The sequence below is a fragment of the Antedon bifida genome, chromosome 1, assembly GCF_963402885.1.
Source record: "Antedon bifida chromosome 1, ecAntBifi1.1, whole genome shotgun sequence".
In the NCBI taxonomy this organism is placed as follows: domain Eukaryota; kingdom Metazoa; phylum Echinodermata; class Crinoidea; order Comatulida; family Antedonidae; genus Antedon; species Antedon bifida.
In genome coordinates this window covers 7,377,671-7,395,526 of record NC_136226.1, presented here as the reverse complement: position 1 = coordinate 7,395,526, position 17,856 = coordinate 7,377,671, and the positions used below count along the sequence as shown (strand labels likewise).

The following is a 17,856-nucleotide window of genomic DNA, read 5'->3' as shown; positions in this document are numbered from 1 at the left end:
CCTGAATCATGATCTGCATTTACACTGATTACCCGACGTCATCTTGTTTCAAACAATCTAATGTTAATTACTGTACACGGATATTGATGAGTTTGTCGGCGTTCCCGAATCTTCTGTCAGTAGACAGTTATTGTCCACCTGACATAATTATAATACCTGTCTCTTACAAGGGACATCGGTAACGTTCCATTCAAAATAAGACTAGATTAAGATAAATTAAATAAAAATTGAATATGTTACGATTTGCATTCTTAGTACTGTGGTGTATTTATAATGCAATTGTGTATAATTATGGTTTTTATTGAGTTCGGGCTCCAGTAATTTAAATACGTTAAGTTACCACATTAAAAATGTAGTTGTTATTTATTATATTACGTAAATTATGATGAATGGTGCATAAAGCTCTATCTACACTATCAAACTAGTTTGAAAAAAAAGTGTGCTGTGCCCAAATATGGTAGTAATATGTTAAAATATGGTAGTGATATGACATCATGTCTATATATGGGCACATCACATTTTTTGTCACATACAGTTTGATAGTGTGGTTGAAGAAAAAGTAAAGCTTTACTTTTAAAAAGCATGTATTTGTATCATATAGGATGGACTTCGTCATCTGCGATTTTAAAAAGAATACGTACACATATTTGCTTAGGTTATTTTGAAAACTTATCAATTTTGATAAATGACCCCCAGTATTCGATAATACAATAAATTGCAATATGCTATTTTACTGTATATTGTTTTGCAGTGGATAAATTGTAAATATCGATTCAGTTGCTTATTTCGTTCAAAGGATGACATCAATAATATTACACTTGCCACGAACACAATAATAACATTTTACAAATAATAATAATAAAAACAAATTAGTCCAATATGGGAATTACAGAAAAGTAATCATTTATTCATTTTGAACCATGTTAATTCAAATCAAAGTAAAACATATATACAATTATGCAGATTAAACATGGTACAGAAAATTAATTAATAATTACAATAATACTGCAGAGTTACAAATAAAACAAATTCATTAAAATGATATTTCCGGTACTATATGGATTTAACGCGGAAAGGTCAACATCTTTGTGACCGAAATCACCCTGAACCAGTAATAATAAAAACATGGGACTATTGGTAATGAAGGCTTACTGATAATATCACAAGAATAATACAATATTTCACATAAAAGTAGGCCTATTAATCATCATTATTATCTTTTGTTTCGTAATTTGTCAAAAACCTGATTTTTACTCTATAAAAAATGCAGTACATGTAAAGACCTTTCCTTCTTTAATAATTATTAAAACAAAAATCGTATATTAACGATATTTTATATTAAACTGTTTCTTAACTGTAACTGCCAAAGATATGCGTAAGTAAGATTCATAGCAACATTTCCTGAAGAAATACAAATTTAAATTGCTGTTTTTGAATTGACAATAGCGTGTAATACAGTACAAAAGATCACTGACATAATATTATTTTACTGTCATCTATTTTTATGATTTCCTGTCTGTCATCCGATAATTTCAAAAGATGTTAAAAGAAACACACAAAAAAAACAAATTGCAAATAAATTGTTGATATTTGAAACAGGTAGATATCTGATTTGTTTATAATTTTGAACTTGAAGTGTGATTATGTACTGAAAAGATTTTGAAACAAAACCATCATCCTATTGACAAATCACATTAGGGATTTGGCTACATATCAACACTAAGACCCAACCAAACATCAATGGAATTGATACAGAATTAGACATGGGACATCTCGGACGTGCTACACCGATTTTTACATTAGTTACTCATCATTGACAGTGCGAAACGATCACAAAATCGCCCGAGTGTGAACAGTTTCATTTGCTTAGCGCCCCCACAAGAGACCTAAGCTGATTGACGAAAACAGCTGTTTTGTCTTTGTTTTACTATTAGTTGTCAGTAACAGATGGCCCCCAGTCAGTTACATCATTATCAAGACTCAATGAAGTAAAACTGAAGCGCTACTTGTAATTAAAATTTTAATCTCAAGTGAGGTGGGAAACTAGACTTTCTAAAATGATGATCCAAATTTTTAGAAATTTTCTGAAAAATGTTTTTAGAAAGTGTTTGTATCATATAGAAATTTCTCGGACTTTCATTACTTACTCAATATGTTATATAATTGATATACAAAATTTCGGAACAAATACATCAATAAGTCTGACTTCTACCCATTTATCAGCCTTTGGTTTTGTTTATTCTACTTCCGGAATGCAACATCTTGGGAACTACCATATTTTAAAACTCGATTGACTGCGGAATGGTAACATTATAAATAATAAACAGATTAAAAATCTATCAGAATGCAAAATATCCACGATTTCTTTATTTCTTTATACAGTACTTTCAATTCTTCGTGCAATGTGTGTACATAAGTTACACGAAGTTCCATGAAATGCATTGCATACTTCATTCTAACCTAAGAACATTTGAATCACACACAATGGACAACATTATCACAACATGGTTTACCATTCACAACTTAAATTGTTACATCGAAAATTTACAGTTTAATACACTGTTCATTGAACATCGTTACAACCACGTTCTCAGTAGTTGAATAAGGTTTACAAAATTGAACTAAATTATTTAAATATGTGTTTTGTATGGAAATGAAGGTAGTTCATCTACCACACTCCATACTATAACAGTCAACAATGATTTATCTATAAACCCAGTTTATTCAGCTGACTACGAAACGGATAGAAAAAATAAGATTTTTGTTTAAAAAGAAATCTAATATGCAGTTCTTTTATTAGAATGTAAACACACTTGGACAAGTTTCACTATACTGAAAGATCTTCATAGCACAAATGTATTTTCTTCTTGCAATTCCACCAACCAAACTTCTTTCTAATTATGTTTGTCCAGTTAGCCGCGACCACGTCCGATGACTTTTTTGACATAATTCATAACTCATCAGTTTTATTACTTATTTTGTCTACTCTTGTTTCTCCTTTCATGTTAGTGCATGAGCTCTATTCATTTTCTTCATTTTCATCCTTCTGTTCTGAAACCATATTTTTACTTGTCGTTCTGTTAGATTCAATAGCCTGGCAATTTCAACTCTACGATCCCTTGTTAAATACATGTTGAATAAAAACTCTTTCTCAAGTTCCAAAGTTTGGAATTTTGTGTATGGACATCTTTTCTTTCTACCGGACGTCGCTGATAACCAATTCGGTGTTTCATTTTTTCCACAACTGTCGTCACCTGTGTAAATAAAAAGAAAGTTTATATTAAATACAATGTCGAAAACAATTTGGAATATTATTGTCTTAATTAACAATCTATACAAAAATAACCCACACAATGGCTTCACTATGTGGTTTGAGTGCTAATTTTTGCAACGCATGGTCGAATTAAAACAGAAATGCATGAAATTATCGCGAAGGATACGTCAGGATAAATTCTACGAAGCATTTATTAGCTGATTTAAAAAGAATCAAGAATTAATTGACACTTCACCAAAATGTAGGTTATTCAAACTTAACGTTCTTTCCTGGATCGCGAAGGACCAAAACTGATTTTGAACCCCATTTTCATTGGCCCTTTTGTTTACGTGCCAATCGGTAACATATGGCGGTGTCCGTAGAGAAATAAGGCATGGGGGCTGAACAGTGGTGTTTCTTTTTAACCGTTATTCCTCGGGAGACACAAATTTACACAAAAATGCGTAGACAATACCACTAGTTTGGTTTTAAAAGACTGATGCTTTTTATAAAAAAAACATTTACCTTTAACTTGTAACATTGATGTACCTGTTACGATAATATTACTATTGATATAATCATTTAAAATGTGGCTGCTTAGGCCAAGGTAAACACCAAACTAATCGGTTGTTTTGTTTTTTTCCCTAGAAATTATGTTATATTCTGTAACAAGGCCTACTGTCCACACGCGTGTCGTAAAGCACTACAGATCATACTATCCAATTTCAATTTCTGATTATGTAAACCGTTTTCTCTGACACTTTTAAAAGGATATTTTCAGATTTGTAACTATCAAAAGAAATACGATATGTTCATGTGCGATACGACTAAGTGCTGTGGTAAAATAGAAAAAGTAACATTGAATTGTAATGGAAATACATTTCTGTGAGATAATGTATTGAGAATCAATGAATGAATCTAATTAATTATTAAAATTAGTCGCATTAATATTATTTTTAGAATATTATACAGCTAAATTATGTATGCCTACAATAGTGTAAATATCACAGACGAGGAGGGAAGGGAGTGCGGACTGTCTTATTATTGTCATGATTAAGGATGATTGGAATCAAGTTTGAGAAGAATGGATATATTTAATTTCTACACAGAGAAGTTCTATAATTTCACAAAATAATGTAGGCCGACAGTATAAACCAGTATTTTAGTTTCAAACGACTGATATACGTGTGAACAACAATCTCATATATTACTCCTCTCACAACTTGATTTAGCTAAGCCATTATATTTGTTGAACCAGAGAATAAAGACGGATCTAAACACATATCCCCATAGCGGTATAATAATAAGACGTATATTGACGACCAAAATCAACCATTAATCCACTGTCCTCGATGTAAATTCTTGGCGTATTCTACCTACTGTCACATCAGGGTCCACTTAGGAGTCGATTTTAAAGTCTGTTAACGCGTACTTTACTTGATCTGGCAAAACAACTTATAACGTCATTATGTGAAATGACGAAACTTGTAACGTAGTTATGTATTTCTACCAATATCAATAGCGACGCGCCACACCGAGTAAAAGGATCATTGTGCGCATGCTCATAAGTTTCTGAGCCTGGGCAGAAAGATAGGCACGTAGTCTAGTGGCGCGTCGTCCTATTATGATAAATAGGAAGAAGTTCATATTTTTATTCATAAAAGTGAAATATTAATTAAAACAATAAATAATTTTGACAATGATATTTTGATAAATCCGTACTGTAACCACGAAGGAAATAACTTATTATGGCAGTGCTATTATTGAAAAAAATATTTTTTTAACGTGCTATATTTATTCACTTATAATCTTCGATTTAATGAGTCATATGGCAAATCCTAGTAGTCATGACCGAATGAAAACGTTTGCCGCATCTCTGCACATGTAGCCACAAACGGTCATTTCAATCACGTGGATGACAAATACTAGTACAAATACTGACGCTGGTGGCGCATTTAAATATGTGGTAAAATTTATTTGTAATTGCATAAAATTAATTGTTTTCACTTTTTCGAGAAATTTTGATTACTAATACTAATAGAGCGAAACCTTCGATGAAACTTTGCTCTGACTTTGGAAATGGAAGTAAGCGAGCGTTGAGAAACATGCGACCGGTCCGACCCTCCCACCACTACGTGAACTTCCCATACCTCACCTTTTACCTCACCAGCAATCCCTTCCCACCCACTTTTGATATATTAGATACCCGCTAACAATATTCTGATTACGAACTAATTCCTTTCTGCATTCTTTGCTCTATGCTTCGTGGTACAATTATGAAGTGATTACGTTAGGATTATCTTTACCATGTCGATATTATTACAAGGTTTATCGCTTCTTAATCGGAAGATAAGCTTATTCACACAATGAGGTTTGCTCTTTGTAAGGAAGATGGCTTATTGAATTAATTAAACTTAATACTACTTCAATATATGCACTTTTTTAGATATTGAAATAGTTCTAATTAAAGATCAAGTCACAATAAAAACAATGTATCACTGGGATTTTAAATTAGTAATTGTAGAATGCCATCAGCGTCTCTGTACATATCACCAATATTGAAAACTTGGTTTTTACCATTTATCTCAATACCCATTATCGTGTTTACATTTATTTCTGAGTAATTAAAGGTTTGGTATTTTAGGTTTGCTCATTATTTCTGTACCAGTACATTGTTATGACTTCTGTAAATACGGACGCTGGTGGCGCTGTAACATTTAAATGGGTGTAGTTGCAGGTTTATATGATTAGTATTACTGTATTATATTAATTATTTAAAATTAGTCATTCTGTAAATGATAAAGGGTGAATTTGTAATTGTAGCAGAGCAAACTCTACGATGAGATGATTATAGTATGTCATCCATGTAATCCAATCTTGAACAATATCGTTATTATAAAATAGTAGGATATGCCAGCAACACGCTTCACACTCCTTCCCCGTGTTCTCACTTTCCCATTCCTTTCCCTTTCTCTCATCACTATATTAATAATGTATAAGAGGTCCAATGATTAATTACAACATTCTGTTTATGAACTGTTTTGAGAATGATTGTTAAAAAAAGACATCCGACGCAAAGCTTTAGAGTACCTATAGCAAATGTTTCTATAGACAACTGACATGTTAGCCGAATGCTGTCATTATCAATGAAACCGGGATGACATTTATAAGCAAAAGGCCGTCTTAGTAACACATCTACACTCGTGTATCCAGGCATACGGATATAAATCAAGTCGCATCTATACGTGCATATTAAATACATATTGGAAATACATTATATACATTTTAAACTAATGATGATATTCGTATATTAGGTCAGAATGAATCAGAAAGTAATACTGTATAAAACAATTATTTGTAAAGGTTCTTGAATTTTCACTATTCTAAACACACACATAGAAAGTACAGTCCTGTAGTTATTTATAATTATACTAGTATGCATATAATAATCTATTAACGACATAATCTCATCATGAAGTTATATGTCTCCTCTTAACTTAACTATGGACAAGATCCATTACTAAACAATATCAAGACGTTTATTTTACTTGCTTAATTTAAAATAGATTACGAAATAGTGATACAGTTTCATAAATTTGGATAATTGGATATGTTTTTTTTTCAAAACCTCAACACATACCTCTTCAATATTCGGTGTGTTTTTTTCGCTTCTGTTTGTAAAATCTAATTATATAAATTCCTAAAGAATGAATAACAATTCCTATAGTTCTAACAACAACCCCCATCGGAAGTAAACATATGTTAAGAAAGAATTACAAATCTGGTATCAGGCCAATGTATTTCCATAGGGAACATTAAGGGGGCCACGAGTGATGAGAGACCGGTTTGTTATCTTTTAACCCAGGAGGACTATCGAAATTCAAATTTGACCTTTTTCGACATTGGTTTAAAAAAAAACATTTGCCCTACGGTATATATTTGTGTAGGCATATTTATTGCTGATCAATTTCTTTTCACGATCTCGAGAATCGGTTATAATATTATTTTATGCCTAGGTTTAAAATCATTACGATACACAACGATCTATAGCCAGGCCTATACTTTCATGCGTATTTTAATTATTTAGAAGATGTGTACAAATACAAAGAATAAATAGCTATTAAAAATTCCGATAGCTTAATAATAGGAACAGTGGTAGGAGGCTAGTCATATTTTACATTATCAACTCTGTCATGTTGCATGAAATTATTATAACACTGCAAGTCACAAAACTAACACATACAGTGCTTTCAAACGGAGTTATATTCATTAAAATCTACTAAAGGTATAAATTATGCTATTACCGTAATGACTTGTACAAGTCATGGTAATATCATTTATATATCATATAATTTCGATTTAGAGCCTCGGGAGTATTGTTCGTTGATTGCAATACAAACAATTCGAAAACTTAACTATGTACATTTTTTACTACGCTCAGTTGGTTTTCTATAAAATGCCTTCGTGAGCTCATTGAAGCGTGCGAAAACTATCCCCTTGGTTGAACCAGGTCTGTCTACACTTCTACAGCATAGGTATAATAAACCACTTTAAAATATACACATTTATTGTAACTTTACACTATTGTGTTTGTTTTTAATTGAGAAATATTCATGAAAATAGGCCCATAATGTATTTGTTTAAATGTTAAACAATGAGGTAGAAGATAGACCTGCGTGTTTAATAACTTCAGTAGCGCTTATATCATTGTACATCATAAGAAGTGCTTCTGTGTAATATTTCATTCAATTCTGGGTTTTTTTTCTAATATCTTCTTTATTTTTTATCTAAAAGGTCAAAAGGTCGTACCATAACCAATTCTCTTACAACTGTCATCACCAAAACGGTCTTTTTCACTACCACGAATTAGACGGTGCTATGGGGACCTAGGGGTTCTAGATCTATCAACAAGCTACTTTACGATACAAGAAACATCATGCTATCCACATGCAGTCTCAACCATTCCAGGAAATGGGGTAACGTACACTCATAAGTATTTTGGCCATTTTTTTCCTTTCAATTTATGCACTAAATTCTACAAAACCAAAGCAAGACAGTGTATGTTTACATTAAATTAATTTCGGCAAAACACAAGTATACAAATACATTTGCTATTTATAGGCCTATTAATACGCATACGTTATAAATATAGTCATGATTTTAAATATCTATAATAATACTAGATGTCTTATAATCCTAATATACTCTCAAAAATTGAAAATGGGATCAGTGAACAATGATTGATTTATTAGAATCAATAATTCATATTACTATATATATGCTTACGTGGTAATTCAATCGGTCCAAAGCGACAGAGCAAAGTTTCTGAGAAAGGTTTAAAAAATATAAGAAAAACGCATTCAGAGAATAGGCCTAAATGAGTCTCATATATTATATATATTAATTCTCGAATTAAAACAAAATCTTTATTATAAGACGGTATATCATTACCATTGAGTATTGAATGATGCATTTAACATTATTCTATTATAATTTTAAGGGGCAATTTTCCTATTAAAATAGAAAACTTTTTTTTCTACACAAAAAAAAATATTGTTTTACAAAATATATGCTAATTATGAATTTCATAGTAATGAGTGTATCCATTACCATCACATTACCCAATTATTTAATATCTGTATGTTTTTGTGCTTATTATAATATAACAATATCGTGTTGACTAAAAGGGAACATGCCATTTGATGACAAACACACACTTACGCGAGAAAAAGCCTACAATCTGCAAGCGACAGAATAGATATAAAATAGATAGGATGTCACATTATGGATGGCATTGCAATTACTGAATACTTTAACACAAAAATGAATTTTAAAAATGCTACGCGAGATATTTTATGCCAACTGATTTGAACAAAGATGTTGAAATCCAAGTATAGAGGCCTACGCAAGTCCAACACCTATATTAACTTAACCTAACGGTCTATAATATCTCTCGATTATTTCTACAAACCATGGGGGAAAAAATAAATACTGGGAATCATTGTCTACATATTAGAAAGCTAAATTCTGACCATTCAGCTGGCTTAGAAAAAAAAATAATATTTTTAAAAAGAGGCAATTGACGAGTAAATGTATTGTCGACTATATATTGTATAATTCTACTGCGATAAACACTAACAATTACAATATCTTGAATCTATATCTATAGTGTTATTTTGTAATTATTATGTTCCTACCGTTCTATTAATTAATTAAATGTTATAGGCCTATATCATTACATTATTAAATGCAGAACATTAACAAGTCGTGATTAGACGCCATATTGTGTTAGTAATTGACAAATTGTTTTATTTTATGCTGCATATAAGTTTCATTATTATAATTATACTGATAATAATGAAACATGATCAATATGACGTCATTACAATCCGGTATTCATATCATAATTTAAAGCATTATCATTCTATTATGAAAGCGAACAATACATGCAAACAAATGTACAAATTAATAATAAAAAATATTGCATTATTTTACAATGACAAAGCAGAAATTAAACATCAAAATACCAATATTTTCGTTAATTTATTTTCACATTTATTTTGGAATTAAATTTTAATATGCTTTTGTTATCATATCTGGTTGACAGTGATAAAAATAGTAAACATACCCGGCTTATAACAATGGCAATTAGGAAAACTCCATTTTAAGTACTGTATGTTTTACAGACAGTTTACTAAGTTTCTGGTATTTTAATCGATGCCTAGACATTCTTTTGAAAGACGTTGTCAGCTCATTTTGATTGATTTATAAAAAACGACTAGAATAAAGTCAATGTTGACATATAGAACTACGCCTCATTAATTTTGTAGTAAACAAATTACATATCTTCTTTCAAAGTGCCCGATGGTAATTTTTTTTTATAGTAAGTGTCAATACACAATTAAAATTTATATTAAAAACAATGTCATAATGTCTGAATGAACCATCATAAGAAAAAGTACATATCCAAATTAATATTACTGTGTATTCTGTTAACACCGTGGTTCATTCAAGTTATGTTTATTATTGTAAATAAGATGTATTGTGATTGCTGTATGCAAACAAATACAACATTGTACGTTTATAGATTAGCCTAAACCGTTTAGCCGGCATTTTGATTAAAACACTATATAATATAATTAAATGAATTTGATATTCGCTTATAATATCTGGAGCCTTGCTTGCACTAACAACGAATTGTTAGTTATACCAGAGAAGAGTGAAATTATATATAATTTCTCTCTTCTCTGGTTGTACATTGTATATTGATGTACCTACGTTTTCTGCTTAGCCTAAACCGTTCTACCCGTTAAGCATTTCGATTTAAATCGCAAAATCTTCTAATGTATATAATAATCAATGTGAATTTAATATTCACGTTTTGAATATTGGGAGCCTTGATCGCCGCACTAGTTCTCACGTTAAGCAGCTTTACTATTCATTTTAAATGATGTTTGATTCGGTCACTGCTTAGTCAAGATTTCCAGCTGTAATCCGCGGGCTCGTGGATAGTGGCGATGTATATCCCCTGGCGTGGTATACCGTCACACATGAGGGATGATCTTGTTATGTGGATCTGACGAAAACGTATTCCAAGGATAAAATCGTCTTACATTATTTTTCTGTACATAACTTTTTATAAAAAATCTTTTGACGAAGAAAAATAAAACGGGAAAGGAAAAGAACAAAGGAATATTGATGTTAAATCAAAATGTTATGTTTATCAATCTACTAACGAATCTTTATTTTAGACCCCGAATAATTCGCACGGTAAACAGCGTTGCTTTGCCATTCCTATAATTATCTGCAATATAGTAGGCCTACAATATTTATGGAAATATTTGTGATACTGTATTTAAATATGTATACTTCCAATAGTTCAATTTGTTTAGGCCTTTAGGATTTTAAAAGTTAATAAAAAAAATACAAACAAATTCTACATTAATTGTTGTGAAATATTATTGAAATGAATAGGCCTATGTAGCCTATAGCAAATAAATACATAAATACATTTCATTAAATTGCACAATTAAACAAACGACGAAGAAATCTAATTAATGGATATATATAAACCCTTGTACAGTAATGTCAGATATAAACTGTAATAATAAAGGTGTATTTAACCTATTTCACCTATGTCTAAAAGTAAAAACTGCTATTAATTTGTTTAAAGATTTGGAAGCTGTATAATGTGGTTACTGTGTTTTAAGAACGCACATATTTGTATTTTTTTTTTTTAGAATTACCAAAAGTAACATAATTAAGCAATGAAACTTAAATTATGACGTCATTTTGATAAGCGTTCTATCCTGGTGTAAACGCAGATACAGTATATCCATCTGTGGTAATTAATTATACGTTATGAACAAGATGTGACGCGATACCGGTTTGATACACTAAAGTTCAAAAGAACACGGTCACGTAGTTTGCATTTAACGAAAGTAAGTATTTAACATGTACATGAATTTGAGTGTTTAATTATATCAGGGAGTTGTTACAGCTTGTTGGTGAAATACTAAAATGGGGGTGGGGTCTGGAACAATGGGCTAGGCAGTTGGTGACTAAAAAGTGGGTGGGGATCACTGGAACAATAGGCTGTTTGTCTCAAAAGTTTAATTGAAAACTTACACTTATAAACACTGATGAAAGCAGTAATTTTGTGATTACAATTTCAAGTATAGGCCTGTTTCGATAAAACAAAAGCCTACAAAACTCCACTTGAAAAAAAAGAAAGACCATTTATTATATTGAAACAATACACTCAAGTGGCGTACGTGCAAACCTAACGAATTAATTAGAAGGCGTCGGTAAGATTTGCATACAACATACTCCTTTAGTTTTATTCCACATTGTTATGTGAGTGATCATCATTCACAATGCTTTAAAGTGAGGGCGCTTATTCGAACTTTCAATTGTTAATTCACAGGTATACGTACTGGTTACATTGTATGTTATTACGTCATAAATTTATCTTTATTACTCTGACAATGACGTTTGTGTGAATTGTGTCTGTGATATTGATTTACAAGCAATGTAATAAACTTCAGACACTGATTGGTTGATTGATTTCCTTAAACAGACGATATATGCCTAAAAAAGAACCATCTTACGCTGCCATTGGACGAAAATGTCTTTGGTACAATAATTTTTCAAAACAAAAACAGTGCGCGCGTAAAAAAAATAATTAATTTATAAGCGGTTACTTTTTTTCGATTTTATACATTTTTACAATAGGTTTAAATATAATACCTGTAATATCTGTATTTCTTAGACCAACAAACATTCTAATTTTCTTCAAAGTCCTCCTTTATCATTATTAAGATTTTTTAAATGATTATGACCAGGAGAAAGAAATAAATTAAATAATAATATCCTAGAAAATGTAGTGATTATCAATTAATTAGTTGCGTGTTGCGATGATTTTGTGGTCATTTTGTTGTCTTTTCTATGTGTTTTTTTACCGAAAAGTGTGTGAACCACCCCCTAGGCCTACAAATGTGTACTTTATACTATATTATATTATACGTTATACCATATATTATACTATTATTATCATTGCTCTATGGTTATATTATTCAAAATATAAATTGATTTATTGACGACAAAACAATAGTTTTCCGTCTTTTATAAAATGATATTTCCTGTTGGTTGCATGGATCGGTACAGCAACAACTACAATCACGGTATTTCCCTTTGTACAGTGTTTGTTAGCGTCAATTCTAATAACGATTACAAATTTATTAACGAATCGTCAAAAAGGTTAGTAACGATAAGGCACTAGGTGATATTTGATACAGTTTGGAATTTTTCAAACACTCTGATATATCACCATCATGATTGGATCCGATATGGCATTAAACCTAAAAACAATACCTTTCTCTCAATGAAGGTATGCTTACGGACTAACGTCAGCATATAGTCACGTAGCAAATTTAGGCGACCTAGTATTTTGATACTCAAACGTTTATAATAATGTAATAGTAAATGGTTATAACGAAGTTATTCAAATTCACCCGTCAAGAAATCGTATTTTAATCTAATCTACAGTCTAATTTTTATTTGTTACCGTGAATCAGGTTAATGAATTGCATTTTCTTTTTTTTTATTTTTTACTTTTTTTTAAAGAAGCAATAACTTGAAGAAAGTTAAATTAATACAGTGTTATTTTCAGACGTTACCATGTTTACCTATATAACTAGGCCAAATGTGAAAATTACTACAGGCCTACAAAATTCGGTAAATCTAGAATGTTTACTCGATGGTATAAAATGTTGGTTCATACTTTCGGTATTTATTTTAACCACCTAATGTCACCCTGTTTACTAATTGAGTTGAGTTAATTGAGTTGAGATAATTAGTTATTGACAATTAAAACGAATTTAGGTTCAACGATTTGCCACAAATAGGGGTGTTTTTCGATCGTGGTATACACTGTCGATGCTGAAAAATACCCCTACACAATAATACGAGGATTCTTCGCATTTACCTATCTCCTTCTACAAATTCCTATAATTGTTTTAATTGCTAAAAACCTGTTAAACAGCTCTAGTTATATTAAAATAAACGATGTTTTTTTGCGGTCGAATAAAAAAAAAGCATGTTCAAACTGCCTGTACTATTTCTATTACTAAAATAATTACGCAAACGATGTAGTATCATTATTTTTACAGATCATTGATCTAAAGAAGCTACACTAGGGACATAAGATAACTATTATCATATTATTACTAATATTATGATACCTATATAATTATTTTAACGCATTTTAGCTCAATGTGTATTACAAAAAAAATTACTGATGTGTGAGAATACGAAATAAAATAATTGGAAATTTATAACGAATTATTAACGCCAATCCTATAGATAAAAATTATTCAATTTTTAAGAATATTTAATTTTAATAGGTTGTTTACGGTTAAATAAAAACGTTTGTAGGCCTACTGTCGGCTGGCGTATTATCACATAGGCATTATAGCCTCAGTTCACGCGCAAATAAATAACGTTTGCCCTGTTTTATTGTTTTAAATTATTTGCTTAATGCTTTTATGATTAGGCCTAAGTCATTTTTGTTTCGCTTGTGTGGTATCACCTTTATTTATAATTAGGCCTAAACAGTCTTAATATAATAAATGATTTTCGTACTTTACTATCAACCTTGTCAAGCACTAACTTAAGCATTATTTATAAATTAATTTAAAATTAATTTATTAAATGTAAGTTGAAAACAACGTGTAGTGTTCTCAGACATATTTTGGTTAAAACTTCCTTGGTTAGTTTATTATTTGTTCTAATGATCTTTTTCTTTTTTTAGTAAACAAATCTAAACTAAAAATAGTTATACATGTTTATTAAAAGAAATGATTTAAAAATATTGTCGACATATTAAAGGAAGTTATAGCTATTTTATGTCTGTGTACAATACCGCATTTACCGCAGTGAATTACAAGAGATTATAGTTTTTATATAGACCGAACTTGACGATCTTGTTGTCTTTCAAATATTAATGTCAGATTAAATGTTTATTTATATATCACTCTATGAGTAATAATCCAAAATGTCCATTGTTGTTGTCCGTTTTACCGGAATAAATTGTTTTTTAATGTGTATAGATTATTAGGCCTATAGTATATAATCTTACAGGGAACGTTTGTTAAAAATAAGAAACTTGAAAATTTGCGTCAAATGTTTAGATAGATTAGGTTATGACGCTTTTTCCTCTTAAGTTAAGTTCTCTGTGAGGTTTTTAGTATTACGAATTGTATTTATGAATCGCATTTGTTTATACAGTAACACTTTAATTCTTGGTAAAAGGTAAAGTTAGATCTTCACCTGTATAATGTTGTCAAACTCTTCTAAATCTATGAACATGTTTTCAATTTATAATTTCACAAGTGATCTATGTGTTCTTCTATATAATGTTTGTTATATATGAAAGTTATTGTTATATACAGTGATAATAAATCACAATATTGGCGAGAATTAAATGCATCAGTATTTTGCTTTTATGCGAGTTGTGGAGTTGGAGGAGAGAACCGTTTTCAATCGAGAGTTGGTAGAAACCTCTTGAGAATTTTACAGAACGACCAAAGACAAAGACTTCAATGTTAAATATCAATCTGCTTTAGAATCCGCACTATAAAAATGTCGTGTATGCATGGTTGTTAATGTTGTATGGCCGTTTGCCATAGATGACTCGTGGCTGAAAAAGGTTCAGATGGGAAATACGAAACGGTTCCTTTTGCCACTTGTATGCTAACCAACCGGTGTGATATTTACGATCTCGAAGCGTAATGTAGCTAACAAGGGGAGCATAAAAAGCCACAAACACATACAAAAACTTAAGGGGAAAAATTACGAGCGACACACAATTGCATTTGACCCAAATCTCGATCGGGTTCTGATGTTGATAGCGTCGCACATAAAGGCAGAATTTATCCATGTTGAGTTATAACGCTAGCCGAGCGCTTTGCTTCAGCTTTAGTCGTAATTGCTCTACGTTGCTAATAACAGTAGCTGTATCAATCAACCAATGCAATATGGGAATACTGATAGAGCACTATGTAAATGAAGAAATTAATAGATTTTTCTACTACGAACAATGATTATTAATAACCGCCATTACTTAAGCTGTTAACAATTCAATGGTATTATGGGCTTGTTTCGTCGTCAAATGATGTACTTTTTCAATCACACGTGCTTACAGAATTCTGTAATACTTTTGCAATCACGCAATTAAAGAATTGTGTAATATTTATTTATTGATTTCAGAATACTCGTGGTGATGCTTTCTGGGGCGATTACTATAATGGTTCTCCTCAAAATCTCAATTAAGTTATTGAACTTCGATGCATTTTATCTATTGCTAGTAGGCCTTACTGTCGATTATAATGTAATGGATTTGTACAACTGAAGTTTAACGAAAGATTCAGATTGTGAACAATCTCTTTCATAATCGATAGCTTGGATGATTAAACTCGTTTATAGGCCTAATTTTTACTGAAAGACCCATAAGAGAAATTGCAATTACATAGAATATTTTATATCTATTTAAGATATTACCATCTAAAATTAATGGTAATTGAGATTGAAATTTTTAAAATGGTATAATTAATGACATTGATTGATTTTATATAATGTATACACAAAATTAACTTTAGATTAATATTGCTAATAGGCCTATTATATTAATTATTAATCAAACTGAAAACCTTAAAAGGCCTAATTACCGTACCGATGCCAACCTACCGTATCTATTTATTTTATATATATTATCTCTCGTTCATCACACGCACACCTATATTATTTTTTCGTATTAAATCAATGTTGATCAGTAACGCCATATCATAAATCTGATGCGCGCGTACAAAAACCTTACATTATTATCAGTGTTTAAACGCGCTCATTGGAGTCGTGATCTCGGTCACGCAAAACTCCTTTTGTTATATAATTGTTGCGCAATCAACATAGGTTACACTTTACACTTTAACGTGCCACCATTATTTAATTGAGAACCTAGGCCTACAGATTTCATGACGCGATTGGGTTTTAAACGTTGTCGCATGGAAAGACCGTTATGGAAACAAATTACCGTTTGTTGATAGATATAACGGGTTGTTTTGTATAAGTTAATAGACCAGCAAATAGTATAAATGTGTACAAAATATAATGCGTTTTATCGCACGGTCATAACAAATATAAACAATTATTTATTTTGGTCTATTTCGTCAGACATTGCATATTGTTTTTGTTGTATTGTTATTTACTAATATATGACGTTGACGATACTTGTATAACAACATAAACACAACAGAACAATCATAGTATTATCCAATTGTGATGAATGAAGCTCTATGACACATGCACACACGGTATATTATCGAATGGTAAGTCTATTAAAAATGAAATACGACAAGTGGGCTGGGATAATGATATGCACTCGGCCGCTAAACGCCTTTTCTGCGTGATTTTGTGTTCATAGACAGTTATTGCATTACAAGTACCGTACAATCAATGCTACACCACCGTTGTTCTATAAAATGTTCCATTAATTATCATGCAACCTACCATGCGACATGATGATTTGTGTTTTAGGCTTTAAAGGCTGATAATCCAATATTTTTACAAATGCATATTCATTCATCCTACTGAACAAATTGTTAGGAATATCATTACAATTATTCGTTTGTTTTGTTTGTATTTATCAAAAATATATTTAATGACTATAATAAAATACTATTAACAATTTTAATTTGTTCTACATCTACAATGTATATTAAGATTCGTTCCTTCGGAATATAATAAACTCCGACCCATTTACGTCTACTTATGAAGATGTCAATCATTCAACTAATCAATTGTAATTGGATAAAAGTATATTAGGCCACGCCTTCGGCTACTGAGTAGATTATGGTCTTGAGTACAGACTTGGCACAACTTCTATATCGTAGTTTCAATAGTTTTTGGTGTTAAATTTTATTTACTGTTTCCACTTTATTTAGCAAATATTAGATACGTTTTTAATTCGAGAGTGTCTTTATGAGATTAAAAACTGTTTCGGACAAAGTTAAAACTTGTTTTAAATCATGACATTCAAAGTTCTCACT

The 17,856-nt window shown here is 30.8% G+C and overlaps 1 protein-coding gene and 1 long non-coding RNA gene across 4 annotated transcripts in view; one reads left to right on the top strand and one right to left on the bottom strand.

Annotated features, from left to right (window-relative positions):
* The window catches only part of LOC144840312 (uncharacterized), a 115,777-nt gene that overhangs the window by 60,353 nt on the left and 37,568 nt on the right, over window positions 1-17,856 (top strand). Inside the window, exon 3 of one of the 3 annotated variants that reach the window (XR_013611890.1) lies at window positions 8,048-8,229. The exons of the other annotated variants lie outside the window; for them this stretch is intronic. This is a non-coding gene — a long non-coding RNA (uncharacterized LOC144840312). The remainder of the gene's footprint in view (window positions 1-8,047; window positions 8,230-17,856) is intronic. 3 annotated transcript variants of the gene reach the window in all.
* LOC144840233 (uncharacterized) overlaps window positions 874-17,856 on the bottom strand; it is a 29,241-nt gene continuing 12,258 nt past the window's right edge. Inside the window, exon 3 of the mRNA XM_078695981.1 lies at window positions 874-3,254. Within this exon, the coding sequence (XP_078552107.1) occupies window positions 3,001-3,254 (254 nt within the window). The 3' untranslated portion in view covers window positions 874-3,000. The remainder of the gene's footprint in view (window positions 3,255-17,856) is intronic.